This window comes from Lepidochelys kempii, chromosome 2 (genome assembly GCF_965140285.1).
Source record: "Lepidochelys kempii isolate rLepKem1 chromosome 2, rLepKem1.hap1, whole genome shotgun sequence".
Classification (NCBI taxonomy): Eukaryota; Metazoa; Chordata; order Testudines; family Cheloniidae; genus Lepidochelys; species Lepidochelys kempii.
The window spans coordinates 175,148,689-175,171,358 of NC_136381.1; the positions used below are offsets into that span (position 1 = coordinate 175,148,689).

Sequence of the window (22,670 nt, forward strand, 5' to 3'; positions counted from 1 at the left end):
AAAGTAAGCATTATAATTACATTAGTGTCTCGCTGCAGAGCAGAAAATTACATGGATTTACAGTATGGGGTGGATTTGCATGGAGAGCTGGACCAAAAGAAATCCATGGATTCTGTGACTGTAGTCTCATAACTTCTGTAGAACTAGGCAAAAATGTGCAGAAAACATAAATTCACAATTCTATGGACTTCCATTGCTCCTGAGCACTAGCGTTACTTTAATGATGAGGCAAAGAACTTGTTAGTCATATGTTGCAGCAAACAATCAAAGCAATTTTGTGCATTTCTACCATATAGTTTTAAATATAAATGTTACATTTTCAAGTCACTAATTAGGTAGGGGTTGTCTTACTTGTAGGTTAATTATGGTAACCAGGTTATCAAATCAATAAATGAATGGGGGAGATAGATGTGAACAGCTATGCCTGGGGAAAAGATGGCAAGAGCAAGTTGTGGGGCAATATGAGGAAGTGGGATAAACTCTCATAATTGGGAAAGTTAATTGTTTAATTTCAACATCCCTCAAAGGCCCTTCTTGTAAGAGAATTGAATACATAGTATTGCAATTACAAAACGTGATTGCTGTTAAGTTTGTCTTCCTGAGCTGGTTGTGGTTAGGAAAACATGTTCTCTTTACCTTATGTGCCTTTATCTTATCTATTTTTTTGTTGTTCAGAGCGTCACAGTTGAACATGCTGTACAGCATCTTTTCCCACACGAATGTGCAATATTACTGAACGCCCAATGTTATGGTCTGTAGGTTGCTTGCCTTTCTCCTGTAAGGTGCATGACTTTGTCTTGGTTGCAGCTGGATTCATTTCCTTGTGGTTTCATTTGCCTATGGTTCTATTGCCTGCCATGGTCACAGAATGTTTATGTATTTTACACCTTAGGATGTAATGCCTCCTAATGACTTGCAATTTTGTTCTTTTTAGTAGCCAGAAGTGTCTGTAGCAAACTCACTGAAGACTGTAGAACTGGCCTCCAGATTTCCATTATAAAGCAGTATAGAGTCAGTCTCTGGAGCAGTAGTTCTCAAGCTGTTTATCACTGTGGGCCGCAGGCTAAGAACCAGAGCTCCCTCTCCCTCCCCCCCACAAACTCCTCAACAGTCCCCTATGCCTAGCACCGCCACCCAGAGCAAGGCCAGGTGTGCTGGGCTGGGACCTGGACTCCCGTGTGGACCCTGCAGCAGGGACAAATGCCAGTCCCCCGCATGGGTGGGCAGACTGCAGGACAGACTTCCGTGTGGGGGGGCTAGATCCCAGGACAGCCCACCATGTGGGGCTGGCAGCTGGTGCCTGACCCTGAAACCTCACAGCATGGGGGTGGGGAGCAGGACCCTGCAGTGCGGGGCCAGGCAGCCGGACCCTGGGACCCCCTAATGAGTCAGTCTCGGAGCAGTGGTTCTTAATCTGTTTATGTGCAGGCCATAACGATTTACACAAGCCGCAGGCTGAGAACCACAGCGCCGTCCCCAAGCCCCTCAACAATCTCCTATGCCTAGTGTCCCCACCTGGAGTGGGGCCCGGAGCAGAGCCCTGGGTGCTGGGCTGGGTAGCTGGGACCCAGACGTCAATGTGGGACTGGACAGCTGGACTCTGCAGGGGGGCTGGACCATGGGTCAGCCCCCCAACCCTGAAACCCCACTGCATGGGGCCGGGTGGCAGGACCCTGGGACCCGTGCTGCGTGAGGCTGGGCAGCTGGAAGATGGACCCTGGGACCCCTGCTGCACAGGGCCACGTGGCTGGACCCTGGGACCTCCACCCGTGTGAGGCTGGACGGACAGCCCCTGAACCCCTGCATGTTACTGCGCAGCCACACCTGATCCCTGGAGTGGAGCCCCACCTAAAACCTGGGGGTATTGCAGCACCCCAGCAAACTCTAGATCCCAGCGCTCCCCCACCCCCTCACTGCCCAGAGCACCCCCACAAACCTATCCACAGATCCACTCTCCTGGCCCCTGCCCCCCGTGGCATGCTCCAGCCCCTTGCGGGCAGGAGCGCTCCTGCAGGCTCTTATTCTCTCTCCCCCTCAGCCAGCCCTGCCCGCTGCCTCACCAGCATGACAAATTTTGAAATTTTTTTAGCACATAGCTGGGCTGCAGCTGTATGCCAGTTGGGCCGCATGCAGCCCATGGGCCACAGGTTGAGAACTGAGCTTTTGCATTAAATCTGGAAGGCCATGCATTGGTAGAGTTGAGGAACGCTTACCGCAATGAGTGTTTCAAACTTTCAGTTGCTAATCTTGAGGAATGATGATAAGCATCTGCAATTCCAATAAATTCAGTAAACAGTGCAGATGCTGGGATCCAGCCCTCAGTGATGTGCATGCCCATTAACAGTAAAAGAAAGAGGGATTTTAAAGGTCTCAGTGCAAATTCATCTCTAAATTCATGTAAGTAATTGAAATTACACCAGGGAAGAATTTCACCCACAAAGAAAGTGGCAATTGTGATAACTATTAACTAAGGCTATGTCTAAACTACAGACTGTTGACAAAACTTATGTCACTCAAGGGTGTGAATATTCCACACCCCTTTTCCCCCAAGCAACATAAGCTTCTCTCACTGACATAGCTTCTGCGGGTCGTGGAGGTGGTTTTGTATGCTAATGGGAGAACTCTCTCCCATCAGCATAGAGCCGGGGTGGCCAACGTGAGCCTGAGAAGGAGCCAGAATTTACCAGTGTACATTGCCAAAGAGCCACAATACATCAGCAGCCCTGTATCAGCTCCCCCACCCTGCTCCCAGTGTCTCCCGCCTGCTGGTCAGCGCCTCCTTCCCCCACCTCCTGATCAGCTGTTTTTTGGTGTGCAGGAGGCTCTGGAGGGGGGAGGAGCAAGGGCACAGCAGGCTCAGGGGTGGGAAGGAGTGACATGGGGACACGGCCTGTGGCAGAGCCAGGGGTTGAGCAGTGAGCACCCCTCAGCACATTGGAAAGTTGGCGCCTGTGACTCCAGCCCCGGAGTGAATGTGAACAAGAGGCTGCTCGGCAGCTCTCCAACACCACATTCTACAAGCCATTACCCTCTGATCCCATTGAGTAGTTACCAAAAGAAACTACACCATCTGCTCAAGAAACTCCCTGAAAAAGCACAAGAACAAATCTGCACAGACACACCCATGGAACCCCAACCTGGGGTATTCTATCTGCTACCCAAGATCCATAAACCTGGAAATCCTGGACGCCCCATCATCTCAGGCATTGGCATCCTGACAGCAGGATTATCTGGCTATGTAGACGCCCTCCTCAGGCCGTACGCTACCAGCACTCCCAGCTACCTTCGAGACACCACTGACTTCCTGAGGAAATTACAATCCATCGGTGATCTTCCTGAAAACACCATCCTGGCCACTGTGGACGTAGAGGCCCTCTACACCAACATTCCACACAAAGATGGACTACAAGCCGTCAGGAACACTATCCCCGATAATGTCACGGCAAACTTGGTGGCTGAACTTTGACTTTGTCCTCACCCATAACTATTTCACATTTGGGGATAATGTCACGGCAAACTTGGTGGCTGAACTTTGACTTTGTCCTCACCCATAACTATTTCACATTTGGGGACAATGTACACTTTCAAATCAGCGACACTGCTATGGGTACCCGCATGGCCCCACAGTATGCCAACATTTTTATGGCTGACTTAGAACAACGCTTCCTCAGCTCTTGTCCCCTATTCTACTTGCGCTACATTGATGACATCATCATCTGGACCCAGGGAAAAGAAGCCCTTTAGAATTCCACCATGATTTCAACAATTTCCATCAACCTCAGCCTGGACCAGTCCACACAAGAGATCCACTTCCTGGACACTACAGTGCTAATAAGCGATGATCACATAAACACCACCCTATACCAGAAACCTACTGACCGCTATACTTACCTATATGCCTCCAGCTTTCATCCAGACCACACCACATGATCTATTGTCTACAGCCAAGCTCTACGATACAACCGCATTTGCTCCAACCCCTCAGACAGAGACAAACACCTACAAGATCTCTATCCAGCATTCTTAAAACTACAATACCCACCTGCGGAAGTGAAGAAACAGATTGACAGAGCCAGAAGAGTCCCTAGAAGTTCTCTACTACAGGACAGGCCCAACAAAGAAAATAACAGAAATCCACTAGCCATCACCTTCAGCCCCCAACTAAAACCTCTCCAGCGCATCATCAATGATCTACAACCTATCCTGAAGGAAGACCCATCACTCTCACAGATCTTGGGAGACAGGCCAGTCCTTGCTTACAGACAGCGCACCAACCTGAAGCAAATACTCACCAGCAACCACACAACAAAAACACTAACCCAGGAACCTATCCTTGCAACAAAACCCATTGCCAGCTGTGCCCACATCTATTCAGGGGACACCATTATAGGGCCTAATCACATCAGCCACACTGTGAGAGGCTCGTTCACCTGCACATCTACCAATGAGACTTGTGCCAGCAATGCCCTTCTGCCATGTAGATTAGCCAAACCGGACAGTCTCTACATAAAAGAATAAATGGACACAAATCAGATGTCAAGAATTATAACATTCAAAAACCAGTTGGAGAACACTTCAATCTCTTCAGTCACTCGATTACAGACGGAAAAGTGGTAATTCTTCAAAAACAGACTCCAACGAGAGATTGCTGAATTGTAATTAATTTGCAAACTGGATACAATTAACTTAGGCTTGAATAAAAACTGGGAGTGGATCGCTCATCACAAAGTAAAACTATTTCCCCAAGTTTATTTCCGCTCCCCCTCCCCCCTCCGGTGCTGTTCCTCTGACGTTCTTGTCAACTGCTGGAAATGGCCCACCTCGATGATCACTACAAAATGTTCTCCCCCCACCCCAGGGGGGGGGGGCTGTCCTTCTGGTAATAGCTCACCTTTAAGTGGTCATTCTCGTTTACAGTGTGTATGGTAACACCCATTGTTTCATGTTCTCTATGTATATAAAATCTCCCCACTGTATTTTCCACTGCATGCATCCGATGAAGTGAGCTGTAGCTCATGAAAGCTTATGCTCTAATGAATTTGTTAGTCTCTAAGGTGCCACAAGTATTCCTTGTCTTTTTGCAGATACAGACTAACGCGGCTGCTACTCTGAAACATATTGAAAGTTATTGACTTTTTGCCCAACGGTTAATTACCTGCTAGCTGCCTAAAGCACCTGGGGCTTTGGTCCATACAGTGTAAGTCATTAACTTGCAGGTGAAGGATCATTACTTTGTAAATGGCTTTCTAAATAACTTTACAGGACTGAAGCAGATGGTGGGTGCTCTTTAAACTCCAGCTACATAAGGCAACTATTTTAATTTGAGAGATCCAATAGTTGCCCTTTATGAGTGGTACATGAAAGGGAAAAGACTGAGCTTCGGGTCTTCATTAGAATCCGAACAATGATTAGAATCCCAAATGAGGGTTATTTTATTTTAGCTCCTCTTTATTTTGATATGGTTTTTTTGGGTGCATACGTATTAAAAAAACAATGGGCCAGATCCCTAGCTGCTATAAATGGTTGCATTTCCAATGAAGTCATGCAGCTGTACCCCTTTACAACAGCTGAGGATCTAAGCCACTTCAAAATAAACCAAAGACTAGTAATGGACTCTTCCCTCTCACTTATCTGTGTAACCATCCCCATAAATTCTAACCCATCCATTTTTTTTTGAGCCCCAGAAAGAGATGGACATTGGCACATGCCTAGAAAGATAAGACTTAGGGTTCTATTGAACTGAGGAGAGAAACAGGTTGCAAATCAATGGGCCATTCACTGAGAATGCCCTGCCTGCAGTCCTCTTATGGCTAGAGCTAGGACAAATGTTGCCGCTGATCTACAGCTGCGGTATCATAAGCGGGTAAAGAACCTGGCTTGTAGCCAGATTCCAAACATTGCTAGGCTTCTAGATTAAAAGACTGTTATGTGCTCTGAAACAAGTTGATGGCTAGTATAGATCATGTGACATAGCTGCTATATGCCCTCCCTGCAATAAGCGCTGCTACTTGAATGGACTGCCAAGTTATATACTAGTGAAGCTTCCAATTGTATACTAGCTGAAGCTATCTTTACAAATATACCCGTGTAAAAGTAAATTACAGTAATCCAATCTCAAGGTAACAAGGGCACAGAGTAACTGTAGTGATATCTTCATTTGAGAGAAAAGGTTACAACCTTCCAGCCAACGCAGGTGAGAAGACGTATTCTTTGCCATTCAAGCTATCCGATTACTCGGAAGCAGTTACGAACCTGATAATGTACCACAAACTGCTGACAAAGGTTGTTTCAGAATCTGTTTGGTCTTCTGATTGCTCCTGCTAACAAGTATGAACCCTGTCTTGCTGGGCTCACATCTACTGGTACTGGGCACCAATCTGAGGAGGAGCTGGTGGGAGAGAAACAGCTTGAACAAGGAGCCTGCAGGTTGTGGGAGACTGGGAAAAGAAACACTCTGAATAGGCAGGAGGAATGCAACAGGCTAGGCAAGGATCCTAGGGAAGGAGACTGGACTAGCTGAGCAGACTAGTACTAGGATGAGGAGCCTCAGGGGGTGGAGACTGGACTTGGTGAAGGTGAAGACTGTAGTATTTCTACACTACATCATTTACAGCGGCGCAGCTGCAGCAGTTCTGGTGAAGATGATCTAAGCTGATGGGAGAGAGCATCAGATTTTGTGTAAGATTTCCCAACCCCCCCCCCATTCCTGAGCAATGCAGTTATACCAATGTAAGTTTATAGTGTAGACCTGGCCTGTGATTGGGGGATGAGCTGCTGTGGTGGGGAGATGGGACTTGCACCAGAAGAGTTTGGAGGAGTCATGGGCAGAAGGGATTGGGGTTTGGGGAAAGTAGCAAAAGGGTCTGTGACTACTAGAGCTCAAAATCTGGAATGGAACCTGATTCTTGCCCTTCCTCTCAACAACTATCTGAATCTCACTAGCAAAGTATGTCTAATTCTCTTCCCACTCTGCAGCTGGCTCACATAGAGAATGCCAGCCTACTATTGCTATCATCATGTACTCTGTTAGCTCAAGTGACAAAGGCCTGTGGGGTGGATTTGAAAGGTTCCAGTCTGACTGATGGCCAATATGGGTGTCAGTATGAATACACATGATGGAATTTCTGGTTTTCAGCTTGTGTTGAATTCCAAGTTTAAAAAAAAATATATTGCCTAGGTTGGCACTGAAAAGTTTCCAAGAAACACTGGAATATTTGGGGAAACACTAAAGTGTCTAGCATGGTGCCTCATAATCCTGCATATACACTTCCCTGCAGCTCACTAGTATGCCCAGTCCAGGGGCAGAAGTGTCCATGGTTTTATTATTTATTTCTATTCCACTGTCACCTAGAGGCATCAGCTGAGATTGGGGTCGAATTGTCAAATTACCATGGAGACACCTAGTAAGCTCTTTGAGATAGGGAGTGTCTTATCTAAATAGATAAGACAGATACAGAGTGAGAGGAGATGCACACAAAGCTTAAATGTCTTACTCAAGATGACATATAAGACCCTGGTTAAGCCAGGAATAGAACCTAGTCCAGTGCCTTATCTACTGGACCATGCTGCCTCTTTGGTATGGGCTGTGTTGGCTGATTGTGCAGGAACTGCAAAAGGGATGCAGGAAGGAGCGGTATTTAACTCCTCATTGGATTTTCACATTGAAATCCGTGGGGTTAGCAGGAGCCAGTCCAGGCTGATCTGCTATTATGCAATGTGCTTTCTCCAAAATCTTGCAGACTACACCACTTGCAGTGCTTCTTCGGGGTTTGGAGGAGGGAGAAAATGTCATCCCATCCCTTCAGCCACCACACATCTCACCCCAGATCATGAGCTCAGTCATCCTCTCTGCTCGTGGAAGCAGAGAGAGTGAGATCTGACCCTATGTAGGTCTAAGGGCTTTTTATCCTGGATATTGCTGTTAAGAGGCTTGCACATCTGAGTGTGTGTAATGTAAGATGGTCATTTACTTTTTTAGTAGCGTGTCATATTTTAAAGCCCTGTGTGAGAGAAGGCTATATGCCTAGTAGGTTCTCATTACCAGGGATGGCATATGGGTGTTGAATTTCATAATGATACAGTTAGGATATATTCCTCTTATAAAATGTAAGGTAAAATATGGCAAACTACAGGATCAAAATAAAGCCTCCCATCTGTGCTTGTCAGTACAATTTAAATCAATTGGTGACCTAATGATGGCAGCCAAATTGATTGTGATTTTGATTCTTCTGGACCAGGCTAGCTAAAGATTTAATACCTAAAGCTAATATCAATTGAGTCAAACCATCTGTGGAACAGTACAGTAATTAGTTGTTTACTTGGTTACCATCATGGAGCCAGACTTGCGCCTTGCGGGACAGAGAATGTCAGAAAGCAAACAAAGAAAAACGGGGATTGGAGCAGACCGATCATCGTGCTGTTAACAGCCTATTCCATTTTGTGCATAAATCATTGTCTGTGGTATGCCTACACTGCAGTTAGACACCTGTGGCTGGCCCCTGCCAGCTCAGTTGGGGCCATAGAACTCGGGCTGCAAGGCTGTTTAATTGCAGTTTAGACATTAGAGCTTGGGCTGCAGCCTGAGTGCTGGGACCCTTCCACCTCACAGGGTCCTACACCCTGGGCTCCAGCCCAAGCCCAGAAGTCTGTACGGCAATTAAACTGCCCCGCAGCCCAAGCCTTGTGAGCCCAAGTTAGCAGGCACGGGCCAGCTGAAGGCTTTTTAATTGCAGTGTAGACATGCCCATGCAGTCAAGGCCTTAGTAATAGTACCCACATAGGGTAAGTTGGTGGGTTTAAATTCACTTCTTAATCCTATTTTACTCCTGAGGAAATTCTGCACCAAAAATTAAATATTCTGCGCACAATATTTTAAAATTCTGCAAATTTTATTTGCCAAATAAATGTGGAGGCTCCAGCATGGCATTAGGGAGCACAGACCACTGGCTGCCCAGAGGTGGGAGGTGACTCTGCAGCTCCCCCCACCCTGGATATGGACTCACTGCAGATGCTGCACCTAACCCTGACACAGAGCAGGCACTGGGCCTGCACCAGAAACACCCCAGGTCCCTGCCCCTCTGTGCCAGGTGCACCAGGTGCGGACAGACAAGCTCAGTAAGTCAGGATCCAGGTGTGCAGGGGCTTAGTATTGGGGGATCCAGGTATGGGTTGAGAGGGTTCTGTGTGGGGCAATTTGGGTGTGGGCAGCTCAGTGGGGGATGCAGCTGTGGGGGATCTGGATGCATAGCGGCTTGTTGGAGGGTTCTGGGTGCAATGGTAATGGGACTCTGCAGGGGGGTGGAGGTGGTTGGAGCTAAGCAGGGTGGGGATCTGGGTGTGGGTGGCTTGTCAGGGTGGTCCAGGTGCAGGGGAAGTGGGGCTCATCGGGGGGGTGGGGGTTCCAAGTGTGTATGTGGAGGGGGTGGTGAGAATTGGTGGGAAGGTCTGGGTATGAGAGGTTCTGGATGCACAGGGGTTGGGTGGAAGGAGGAGCAGCTCCCTGTACAGAGATCCCTCCCCCTGCAGCTGAGGAGCAATGGGTGCAGAAAGCATTGTGGGGGGTGGGGGAGGAGGGAAGTTTGCAGAGCTCTCTGCAGCTGGGGGAGAAACCTGGGAGTGGGTCTGACCCAGCTCTGGATGCCATCTCCCTACCCTGCACCGGGCTCAGCTTTCTAGCCTTGGCTGGGCACGGGGGGATGCAAGTTCCTCTTCCCCTGCACAGCATCCAGGGCTGGGTCACACCTACTCCCAGATCAAACTATGTCTATAAGCAAAAAAATAAGATTTGCTTAAACTGACAGTATCTTGACAACACATTTCTTTCTTTTCAGCTGTTCTAAGAGCTTGTGCTGATGGAGGTGCTAATCGCCTGTATGATATCACAGAAGGAAATCGTGAGAGGTACATTAATAATATTCTCATACTTTACCTTTAGTCTTGAGTGAGTGCATCAATGGGCCTGCGCTTTCCATCTACACATTCTTTCTCTAATCCCTCTCCTTTATTCTGCTGAATATATTTTTATTAAACTCACCATTTCAACTGAGGTAGAGTGTAAATATACAGCATCTGTACAGTAAAGGACACCCCTCATCCAATAAATTGATAACAGGCTCGTGATACCCAGTTGAAATGAACAAAAGCTGAACACCTGTAAATGAAACACATAACTGACTCCCCCCTGGGTGCGGGGGGGAGGGGAGACACATTTACAGCATTATCAAGAAAAGACCAGTATAATTTATTTTTCTGTAATTACTTAAGAGTTCTGAGCATTTTCCTGTCTCAAGAGGTGATTGATACAACCCTTAACAAGTTGCCATGCTCTTTCTTTTCCTCCTCAAATCTTTATATGATGAGACATTAGCCAGCATGCTTAGGATGCAAGAGGAGAGTGTGGTAGAGTGTGGGGAGAGTTAGAGGACTGTTTATAAGCAATTGATTTGTTCTTTACTAACCTTTTAGTGATACTTGTATTCTGTGTATTTGGATAAGACTAGTGGATCCCTTACTTAATACACCACATATCATTTACACATAAATATTCAGTACACAGTTAAGGAATGATTTGTATAGAAGAGGCACTGGATAGCAATATTTTCTGGTGTATTTAATAATTTTGCCAGCTCTGCCTTATATTACAACATTTAGAAATGTGAAACAGCCTAAAACTTTTTTTATTGTAAGCCTAGTCCTGTTATCCTTTGACATCTTTACTTTGTACTATGGTCCTGTCACTCCTCATATGCTCAGCAGAGTTGGGCCTGTGGAGCAACCTTGCAAATCCTATCCACTGGTGGCTTTCTAGTGAAGGAGCTTCTGCAGTGTCCCAAGAAAGGTTCGATGATGCCACTAAGGAAAATCTAGGTGCTTGTAGGAGATGATATTGGAGATAGGAGGAAGTGACACTTCGTCACTTTTGAGCCAATGCTGCAGCTTTATACATGACCAAACCCAAATACAAATGTCACAATATCCAGAGAAGAAAAGGATGTGACTGATGGAACCTAATCCTGCGGTTCCTTCCTTCTCTTCCACATCTGTTTGCAAAGAAGGTTGTGTCACAGTGCATTGCATCAAAATGGTGTAAAATTTTGGAAGTAAAATCATGGAAGACAGGACAATTAAATTCAGATTCTTGTCAATGTTAAATAGGCACTCTTTCGAAGCCTGCTCTGGATCAACTGAGTCTGTTTTTAGTACATTTGGATTGATTTGGTCAAAGCTTCATGAATGGCTAAGGACAATAAAAGCAAGTAAGCCAGTAAAGCTATATTTAAGGGCAGATATGAAAGGGAGATTCACTCCTGAGTGTTGTGGTTTTCATTACAGTATTACAAGCTTACCAGTTTGCAAAGTGAATCCCATAGCATGGACTTTGTGTTTTCAGTTATTTAAAACATAATGAGATTTCTCTCTTCTCTCCTCCTCCTTCCCTTTCCCCTTCCCCTTCCCCCCCTTTCCTGATCAGCTCCAAATAAAGATACAGTGTGTGTTGGGTTTTTTGGTCTTTTTGTCAAGCTGGAAAAAATCATAACACAACCTGTACCTGGCATCGATGGTGAACATGATGCCTAAGATCAATGATCACAATGACTGTGATGGAGGCTGGCCACTACCTAGTGGTGCAAGAATGAGGGAGTCTCCTTTACTTCCTGTATTCCCCTTCCCCTCTGCCCCAGTGCAGCAGCAGACAACGTGACCCTTAATGTGAAGTAGAGCCTGTTTGACTCAAAGCAAGCAGTTTTGGTTGATCGACACAATGAGCTGTGAAATATGAGCAACAGTATTCTACAGCACTCACCGTACCTCATTCCATAGCCCATTCATCTCTCCTGCATACATTTCATTCATTTAATATAAAAGCAATTCAGGAAAAATAGCTGTTAGTTTCATATACTCTCTACATACTTGGCTCTTGAAGTGTTGTGGTTTTTTTTTTTTGGGGGGGGGGGGAATTATACCATCAAAGTCAACCTTTAAAAATTAAATCCAGCAGGGCTTTATATCTTCCTGGAAGGAGTATTCATTTACTTTTCTAAATTTTTCTCAAAATTCCCTGTCCAGCTTCATTACAGAACTGTCTGTTCAGAGACTACTGACACATTAAGTAATTTTTTTTTTTTAATGCAGGCAGTATCTTCTATTTTATTTATTCACTGCTTTGGTAGTTAATAGTATTGTATCAAAAGCTAAAAGCCACAGTATGTTAATTATAAATATAGTGTTAAGAGATACTACTAAAAGGACTAGACTGAGACTTTGGGTCTGATTCTCATTCACACAAGGGCACTTTACTATTGTCTTGGCAGCATGAAAGATCATTGAAAATGAGAGTAAATTACAACAGTTTAGAGTAAATAAGACTCACATCCTTTACAGCAACCTTGTGTTAAGTACAGGTGGTAACCGCATGTCCCCAGGGGACTTCATCTGGCTCTGGAGTTGAAGTAAGTTATTGCAGCCCTTGACAGGATACCTCCTATTCCCACTGCATCCTGGGAGGTGCATTGTGGGGAACTGGGGGGTGGTGGGGGAAAAAGAGAAGCAGAGTCTAGGCTTTGCCCACTTTGCCCCTGTAATGGGGTCAGCACCCATCTCTTGTGAGTGCCTCTTCTGGTTGGGTGTCTGCGTTCTTTCAGTAAGTAGTCCTAGTCCCAGTAGGGCTATATCCCCAGGCTCAGTTCCTAGAAGCAGACTGCTCTATTCAGGCCGTTCCATCTCCTTTTTATATGAGCCTGCTGGGCTCTCATTGGCCACTCTCTGCAGTCTCTCTGGCTGCTTCCCCTGCAGCCACTCTAGCCCACTTGGAGGACCTCTCCATTGCTCCTTTTCTGGGATGGGTGTGGTTGGACCCTGGGGCCTCCAGCAGAGGGCCTTTGGCCCTAGTCCACCCCATCACATTCCTTCTCTCCCCATGAGGATTGGGGTGGTAGTTTTACTATCTCTTGCCCCGCTTTAGCAGGGTCTTCTCCCTCCCCGACCTCTGTCTGGAGAGTATCTCTCTGGCCTTTTGCCCCATTTAGTCAGGGTCTTCTCTCCCAGGTCTCTTTCCTGGAGAGCATTTAAGAGTCCTTTCAGTTCTCCTTCGGCTCCTGGACTTGGGGGTCTCTGCACACCACAACTTATCCATCCCTGTACACTGAGCCTCTGCTTCCATCTCAAGGTCATATATCAAGTGGAGCAGGTGCTTTTACTCCACCTTAGCAAGCTGGAGATGCATGACCAGCTGCTCTGAGGCACTTCATGCTCCATTGACTCTACATGCTTGGTGAGCTCATCAACACTTAGGAGGGACTTGTAGAACTACTCAGCTATACTTTTTCCTTTGGGGCAACCCTGTCTGAGCCCCTCTGCTAATGTGTTCACTGAGGTCCAGCTTGGGGTCCCACCATAACTGGCTGACCTTGAAAATCTGTCTGGGTCCCAACTGTATCCTGCAGCTCCTGGGATTCTGTATGGCTCCCCACACTATCCTTCTGTACTTGGGGCACCAGCTAACCCATTTTTGCTATTCTTTCTTTGGTTCCCAGTCCCTTTGCTTCTTTATGTAGTTAATCCCAGACTCTCCTGATCCTAGGCCACCATCTTGGTCTCTCCTGCACGAGGGCTGGGAAACCCACCCAGTCTCTTTTTTTGACTGTCCCAGTCTTGCCTCAACCTGGGATGTCTCTTTTTTTTCCATTGTTGCCCCTCCTTTCTCTGAGAGGGCAAGATCTCTTTAAATGCCTTGCCATCCTGCAGGCAGGCCATACTGCTTCTTTTCTTGCTTTGGTCATGGGCTGTGAGTCACTCGGGGCCCTTGCAATAGGTCTACTGTTCTGCTGCCCAGAGTCACCCTTGCCTGGCTCTCCTGTCAGCTCTGGGGCACATACCACTAAATCATAGGGATTTGTGCCTGGAGTCCCCTTTTCATCTCACCTATCCTTCAGGCCCCTGCCTTTGCCTTGAAGTGAGCCCAGCTCCTTAACAGGCAAAATCTTTTTTATGTGGCCTGTCTCTCCACTATAAAAGCAGTTAAACCTTGCCCTTCCTCCCTGGTTCCTTCCAGGGCAAGCCCTTCTTAAATGTCCCAACTGTCCACACCCATAGCATCTCCATGGCTGGGCTTCAGGCCTCTCATCTGCTAAACCCCCATGTTACCAGGTGTGATAGAGACATGCTTGAGCCACATCTGCTGCTTGGAACAGATCTCATGCCACTGCTGTTGTCTCAAACTGGGTTTCCTGTTTCTTTTCTGGCTTTCTATCAGCAGGGTCTGTGTGCACTGCTGCATTTCAGTTACCCGCTGCTGTTGACCTGCCACCAACAGGCGGATTACTTCCTCCATAGTCCTGCCCCTTGTTAATCAGGGGTCGGGCCGAATTATCCCACTTCTGGTACCAAATGTAATGGGGTCAACACCCACCTCTTGTGAGTACCCACTCTGGTTGGGTGTGTCTGCGTTTTCTGTAAGTAGTCCCGGCCCTGGTAGGGCCATATCCTCAGGCTCAGTCCCTGCAAGCAGACCACTCTATCCAGCCTCTTTCAGCTCCTTTTTATATGAGCCCGCTGGGCCCCCATTGACTGCTCCCTGCAGCTTCTCTGGCTGCTTCCCCTGCTTGGAGGACCTCTCCACTGCTCCTTTCCTGGGATGGGTGTGGCTGGACTCTCAGGCCTCCAGTAGAGGGCCTTTGGGTCCTAGTCTACCTCCATCACAGTGCTCCTTTCCTGCTCACAGGTGATGTAGCCAGGTGTAGTTGCTCCACAGAGCATGCTTTTTCCTGGCTCCTCCCTCCCCCACATGCTGGACTCTTTATCTGGCTAAACCTTATGGCTACAGGGGAAAGAGCTGCTTGATAGGCTGCAGCACATAAGTTAGGTTGCACCATGGGCCAGAATCATTAGCTTAAAATGTTAAAAACTGCAGATGGAATTATTATAAAGAAGTTATTTTGTTTCTGACATATTAATGTACATTAGAGCTGACCTTTTCCAAATTAGGATTTTGTTAAATTGGAGGAGTTGGGGTGGGAGTGAAATCCAGCTGAATTAATAAAATCCTCCCATTATGGAGATGGTAAACTTCAAAATTCCAGCAACATAAAAGATATAAAATGAACACACTACATGGATTAAAAATAGGTTAACTTATAGCTCTCTAAATATAACGGTAAACGGGGAACCATCAAGTGGGTCTGTTTCCAGGGGGGGCCCTGCAGGGGCTGGTTCTTGGCCCTGCACAATTTAACATTTTTGTCAGTGACATGGAAGAAGACATAAACCCACTGATAAAGGTCCCAAATTGGGGAAGTGGTAAATGAAGAGGACAGGTCACTGATCCAGAACAATCTGCATTGCTCGGTATGCTGGGTGCAGGCAAACAATATGTATTTTAATACAGTAAATGTAAATGAATACATCTAAGAACAAAGAATTTAGGCTATACAGGATGTGGGACTCTATCCTGGGCAGCAGTGACTCCGAAAAAGATTTGGGGGTTGTGGTGGATGATCAGCTGAATGTGAGCTTCAAGGGTGACACTTGCCAAAAAACAAATGCAATCCTGGGATGCCTAAGCAGGGAAATCTTGAGTAGGAGGAAAAGAGGCTATTTTACCTCTGTATTTTGTACTGGTGCAACCACTGCTGGAATACTGTGTCCAGTTCTGGCACCCACAGTTCAAGAAGGATGTGGAGAGGGTTCAGAGAAGAGCCACAAGAATGATTAAAAGATGGAGCTTTCTGAGACTATCTATTTAGCTTAACAGAGAAAGTTAAGGGGTAACTTGATTACAGTCTGGAAACGCCTACATGGGGAATAAATATTTAATAATGGCTTCAGTGTAGCAGAGAAAAGTATAACCCAATCAAATGGCTGGAAGTTTTAGTTAGACAAATTCAGACTGGAAATAAGGCGTACATTTTTAACAGTGAGGACTCATCTACACTAGCGAGTTTTGTCACCAAAAACTGGCTTTTGGCAACAAAACAGTGATAGTGTACACACTGCAATGTGACTTTTGTTTTAATGCCTAGTTTTGGCAACCAAAACTTCCACCCCTGTGAGAGACTTTTGTCTTTTCCCCTCCCTTATTGTTGACAAACATGCAGTGTAGACACCAGGGGTTTTTTTGTGTGTTTTTTTGTTGGCCTCCAGAAAGTATCCCACAATTCCCATGCTGCCACTCTGTCAGCGGTTTGAAATCCACTGCCCTGCAGCCAACCTACCCCTCCCCTTTGCAAGCCCCAGGGATTTTAAATCTCATTTCCTGCTTGCTGGCTTCCCAGAGGAGCTTCCCAGGTGGCTTCCCAAGTCAGCTTGACTGGCTATCGCACCAAACGTGCTCCCGCTTGGACCACCGCTGAGTTGTTGGATGCAATCAGTATATGGGGAGAAGAGTCCGTTCAGTCGCAGCTGAGAGTTACCTGTAGGAATCGGGACACATGGGCAAATTTCTCAAGGCTTGTGCGAAAAGGGTTATGATCGGGACATGCAGCAGTGCAGAGTGAAGATAAAGGAGCTGAGGCAGGGGTACCATAAGGCATGGGCGGTGAATCATTGTTCCAGTGATGCACCTAAGACCTGCCGCTTCTATAAGGAGCTGAGTGCTATCCTTAGTGGTGACCCCATCTCCATCGCTGATAGCCCCATGGATACTTTGCAGGCAGCTGAAATTCTGGATGAAGAAGTGGAGCTGGAAGAGGATATGGAGCTCCCAGTGAGGCAGCCGGAACTTTTCTCCACTCCAGAAGTGCTCAACGGGGAGCAGGAAGCAGATGAGATGCTGGGTAAATTGCTGTGGGTTGTGTAGGGAATCAAAAATAGGAGGCAGGTAGTGTTTTCTGTGAGCTGGACATTGCCCTGTGTAGCTAATCTGCATGGCCAAGCAGGGTGTCGATGGACATCGAGACCTGTAGGGAATCCTCCAGAGAGGCTCTGGAAAGTTTCCAAGAGGTACTTGTTAATCCTCTGCCACAGATTCCAAGGGATTGCAGCCTTATTAGTTCCCCCATTGTAGGAAACTGTATCATGCCATTTAGCAATCACTGGAGCTTGGACCAAAGCAGCACATAACTGAGCTGCATATAGACCAAGGTGAAAGCTGCAAGCATGCAGTAGTTGTGCCCTGGTTTCTCTGATCACCCACAGCAGTGAGATGTCAGCCAACAGGTTGGCCACCTGTGTGGGATAACTTAGAATGTGGTCCCTGCAAGCCATGACCTTTTCATCCATACGCACAACCACCTTCCTCCCATGATTGAGGTGTTCACGGAGCTGTGTGCCTGTGTAGAGTATCAGAGAAAGTGATTTCTACTAGCAAAAGGCCCTTTTTACTAAAATGTTTCAACCATTTGCTGGAATGTAGTAAACCCTCTTCTCTTCAGCACAGACCTTGAGGAACACACCACACCCCCCCGCGGACCAGCTTTCATAGAATCATAGAATCATAGAATATCAGGGTTGGAAGGGACCCCAGAAGGTCATCTAGTCCAACCCCCTGCTCAAAGCAGGACCAATTCCCAGTTAAATACTCCCAGCCAGGGCTTTGTCAAGCCTGACCTTAAAAACCTCTAAGGAAGGAGATTCTACCACCTCCCTAGGTAACGCATTCCAGTGTTTCACCACCCTCTTAGTGAAAAAGTTTTTCCTAATATCCAATCTAAACCTCCCCCACTGCAACTTGAGACCATTACTCCTCGTTCTGTCATCTGCTACCATTGAGAACAGTCTAGAGCCATCCTCTTTGGAACCCCCTTTTAGATAGTTGAAAGCAGCTATCAAATCCCCCCTCATTCTTCTCTTCTGCAGGCTAAACAATCCCAGCTCCCTCAGCCTCTGCTCATAACTCATGTGTTCCAGTCCCCTAATCATTTTTGTTGCCCTTCGCTGGACTCTCTCCAATTTATCCACATCCTTCTTGAAGTGTGGGGCCCAAAACTGGACACAGTACTCCAGATGAGGCCTCACCAATGTCGAATAGAGGGGAACGATCACGTCCCTCGATCTGCTCGCTATGCCCCTACTTATACATCCCAAAATGCCATTGGCCTTCTTGGCAACAAGGGCACACTGCTGACTCATATCCAGCTTCTCGTCCACTGTCACCCCTAGGTCCTTTTCCGCAGAACTGCTGCCTAGCCATTCGGTCCCTAGTCTGTAGCTGTGCATTGGGTTCTTCCGTCCTAAGTGCAGGACCCTGCACTTATCCTTATTGAACCTCATCAGATTCCTTTTGGCCCAATCTTCCAATTGGTCTAGGTCCTTCTGTATCCTATCCCTCCCCTCCAGCGTATCTACCACTCCTCCCAGTTTAGTATCATCCGCAAATTTGCTGAGAGTGCAATCCACACCATCCTCCAGATCATTTATGAAGATATTGAACAAAACCGGCCCCAGGACCGACCCTTGGGGCACTCCACTTGATACCGGCTGCCAACTAGACATGGAGCCATTGATCACTACCCGTTGAGCCCGACAATCTAGCCAGCTTTCTACCCACCTTATAGTGCATTCATCCAGCCCATACTTCCTTAACTTGCTGACAAGAATACTATGGGAGACCGTGTCAAAAGCTTTGCTAAAGTCAAGAAACAATACATCCACTGCTTTCCCTTCATCCACAGAACCAGTAATCTCATCATAAAAGGCGATTAGATTAGTCAGGCATGACCTTCCCTTGGTGAATCCATGCTGGCTGTTCCTGATCACTTTCCTCTCATGCAAGTGCTTCAGGATTGATTCTTTGAGGACCTGCTCCATGATTTTTCCAGGGACTGAGGTGAGGCTGACTGGCCTGTAGTTCCCAGGATCCTCCTTCTTCCCTTTTTTAAAGATTGGCACTACATTAGCCTTTTTCCAGTCATCCGGGACTTCCCCGGTTCGCCACGAGTTTTCAAAGATAATGGCCAGTGGCTCTGCAATCACAGCCGCCAATTCCTTCAGCACTCTCGGATGCAACTCGTCCGGCCCCATGGACTTGTGCACGTCCAGCTTTTCTAAATAGTCCCTAACCGCCTCTATCTCCACAGAGGGCTGGCCATCTCTTCCGCATTTTGTGATGCCCAGCGCAGCAGTCTGGGAGCTGACCTTGTTAGTGAAAACAGGCAAAAAAAGCATTGAGTACATTAGCTTTTTCCACATCCTCTGTCACTAGGTTGCCTCCCTCATTCAGTAAGGGGCCCACACATTCCTTGGCTTTCTTCTTGTTGCCAACATACCTGAAGAAACCCTTCTTGTTACTCTTGACATCTCTGGCTAGCTGCAGCTCCAGGTGCGATTTGGCCCTCCTGATAACATTCCTACATGCCCGAGCAATATTTTTATACTCTTCCCTGGTCATATGTCCAACCTTCCACTTCTTTGACACTTAGCTTTGACAGATAAGAGAGAACCCTAGGTGCAGCAAAGAAGACATGTTCCAGGAGGTGCTGCAGTGTGATGAGAGACAGACCAGGGAGAACACAGAGTGCTGGGAAGCCAAAAGGCAGGACAGAAAAGAGAGAGTGCTGCTTTTGCTAGGCAAGCAACAGAGCAGATGATAAAAGTGATGGAGGATCAGACAGGGATGCTTAAGTCTTTGATACAGCTGCAGACTGAGCAGATCTGTGGTCGACCTCCACTGCAACACATGCAGCTGCACAATTCTTTGCCAGCTCCACCCCCACCATGCCCAGACCTTCCTTTTCACTTCACAGCACTCCTGAATTTCCCCATCACTCCACCTGCTCTCACAGCTTGCACAATGATAGCTGGAGCTACACACAGTTGTGAGGTTTTAGCCTTTATTGTTAAAAAAAGGTAAGGTATTTAATAACAGCCTTTTTTATTCTGTTCTACAAAAGCAAATAGCAGTCAATTCAGTCTCGGGAACAGGCTTGTAAAGCATTGTGTTGCATGGATCTTGGGCCCTAAAATTGTACACGGATGCATCAGGGAAGCAACTCCAAAGCAGACATGTGTTACTGCCCCTCATCGTCAAAGTGGTTCCTCAAAGCCTCTCTGATGTTAATAGCAGCCCTCTGGGCTCCTCTGACAGCCCTCGCATCTGGGCTGTTCAAACAGTGTGCAGGCAAGTGCTCTACCTCAGTGCTCCGCACCTGAGCAAATATTTCACCCTTAGATTCACACAGATTATGCAAAGTGCAGCATGCAGCTATGACCATGGGAATATTATCCTCGGTAAGGTCTAGCCTGCCCTTGAGACACCTTCAGTGAGCTTTCAAACAGCCAAAGGCACATTCGACGACCATGCAGCACCTGCTCAACCTGTTAAAACACTCTTTGCTGCTGTCCAGGTGCCCAGCGTAAGGTTTCATGAGCCAGGGCTCTAAGGAGTAAGCTGGATCTCCCAGGATTACTGTGGGTATTTCTACATTCCTCCTCTTCCTCTCCCCCCCCCACCGCCCCCCCCAAACTTGTGATCTGGAAAGAAGGTCCCCGCCTTTAGCTTTGTGTACAGGCCACTGTTTCTGAAGATGCGTGTGTCATGCACCTTTCCAGACCAGCCTGCACTGATGTCCGTGAAATGCCCCCCAATGATCCCCAAGCTCCTGCAACACCATGGAGAAGTATCCCTTCCTATTGATGTATTCAGAGGCAAGGTGGTCTGGCGTTAAAACTGGAATGTGTGTGCCATCAATCGCCCCACCACTGTTAGGGAAACCCATCTCTGCAAAGCCATCCACTTTTTTTCATGCACAGTTCCCAGAGTCATGGTCCTATGCAGCAGGATGCAATTTATCGCCTTGCACGCTTGGAGTAATACAGCCCCAACAGTGGACTTTCCTACGCCAAACTGATTTGCAGCTGACCGGTAGTCTGGATTCGCCAGCTTCCACACAGTGATTACAACACGCTTCTCTACCAAAAGGGCAGCTCTCAATCTGGTGTTCTTACTCCACAGGTTGAGGCACAGCTCAGCACATAGCTCCACGAAGGTTGCTTTACACGTCCTAAAGTTCTGTACCCACTGGTCGTCATCCCACACCTGCATGACAATGCAATTCTCACTAATCAGTGCTTGTTTCCCTAGCCAAAAAGCAAGAGTTTACTGAATGCAGCTGCTCTGTGAATGCACAAAGTACTGATAAGTTGCTGCCGTCCATGTCGCACTCGGGTGCCTGCAATTCATTCTCCGCTAACTTTGCGAGTAACTCTGCAAGTAACTGTGCTGCCATGCCTGATGTTCTCACAACAGCTAACAGAGCATAGGAGACAAGTGCGGGATCCATCCTCTCACTGCAGATGCTGACGCGCACTACAAAAAAATGACCGTTGGAAAAACCGTGGCAAAGGAAGCCAGAGACCTTTGGAGGGGTGGGACACAAAGTGGTGCATGATGGCACATTTTTGCACATCCCAGGATGCACCGCGCTCCATTTCCACATTCTCACAACACCTAGCATGGGAATGTGGTATTGCCAGGCACTGTGGGATACATACCCACAGTCCATTGCTCTTGCTGTTGACAGAGGTGCCCAGAATGTGGACACGATCTGTCGACAGAGGGAGCAAATGTAGACACGCTTTGGTGATGTTAGTTTTGTCTTTCTCTTCCCTCCCCCCGTTGACATTAGTTTCATCGAAAACTTGCCAGTGTAGACAAGCCCTGAGAATAATTAACAATTGGAACAATTCACCAAAGCTCATGGTGCAGTCTCCATTACTGACCAATTTTTAAATCAAGACTGGATGGCTTTTTCAGAAAGGGGGGTGGGGGGGAAAAAAGATCCTATATAGGAATTTATTTTGGGAAAGTTCTATGGCCTGCCTTATACAGGTGGCCAGATTAGATCATAACGATCCCTTTTGGCCTTAGAATCAATGAATACAAGACAAATATTTTATGAACATTTTTGCAAATATATTTCCTGGTTTTTTTTTGTCAGCTCTAATGTACAGCAAGAAGGGATTGCTTCCTCCCAAAAAAAATAGAAAATAGTCCTATTTTATTGTCTGATCATCCTGTGATGCTGCACATTTCACTGAAATCTTATGGAGTGATGGTATCCACTCTACAAGGAGGCTTCTACTTAACTGTTAATCTCTGAACAACTTTTTTTTTTTTTTTAAACACTTTTGGATTAAGACTTAAGGCATTGATTGATTACATGTGACTAGCGTCCTTAGGCACACGAAGGTGAAGCTGCATTAAACGCTGTTATAATATTGACCCTGGAAAAAGCAATTGTTAATACTCGCTCATGTATGTCTGAAATACTACTTTCTAGAATGGTGGTAAATGCTCCGTAGTCTTTATTTCAGTTTTACAGGCATTAAGAACTTTCTTAATTAGACCTTAAGGCCATAGTAAAGTAGAACTGGATAGTGTGAGAGGAAGGATGGTGTTGTGGTTCAGAGGGTGCAGGAGACCTGTGTTCAATTTCCAGCTGTGTGACAGACTTCCTGTGTGACCTTGGGCAAGTCAGTCAGAGCCTGAGTCTGTTGAAGTTGAAATAACTAGAAGATCATGTATGCAGAACGAGATCAGGAGTGAAATCCAGGCGCTAGTGACACCAATGGGAAAATTCTCATTGACTTTATGTGGGCCAGGATTTCACCCCAGGATTTTGAAAGGTAAGCCGCATACTTGCTACTGAAATGAAGAATTTCAGAGTAGCAGCCGTGTTAGTCTGTATTCGCAAAAAGAAAAGGAGTACTGGTGGCACCTTTATGGACTAACAAATTTA

The 22,670-nt window shown here is 46.7% G+C and overlaps 1 protein-coding gene across 8 annotated transcripts in view; it reads left to right on the top strand.

Annotated features, from left to right (window-relative positions):
* The window catches only part of TPK1 (thiamin pyrophosphokinase 1), a 481,390-nt gene that overhangs the window by 179,397 nt on the left and 279,323 nt on the right, over nt 1–22,670 (top strand). For all 8 annotated transcript variants that reach the window (XR_013635371.1, XR_013635372.1, XM_078851688.1 and 5 more), the window contains one exon: nt 9,831–9,900. Coding sequence is in view for 6 of the 8 variants with exons in the window: in XM_078851688.1 (XP_078707814.1) it covers nt 9,831–9,900 (70 nt within the window). In the remaining 2 variants the exon portion in view is untranslated. The remainder of the gene's footprint in view (nt 1–9,830; nt 9,901–22,670) is intronic.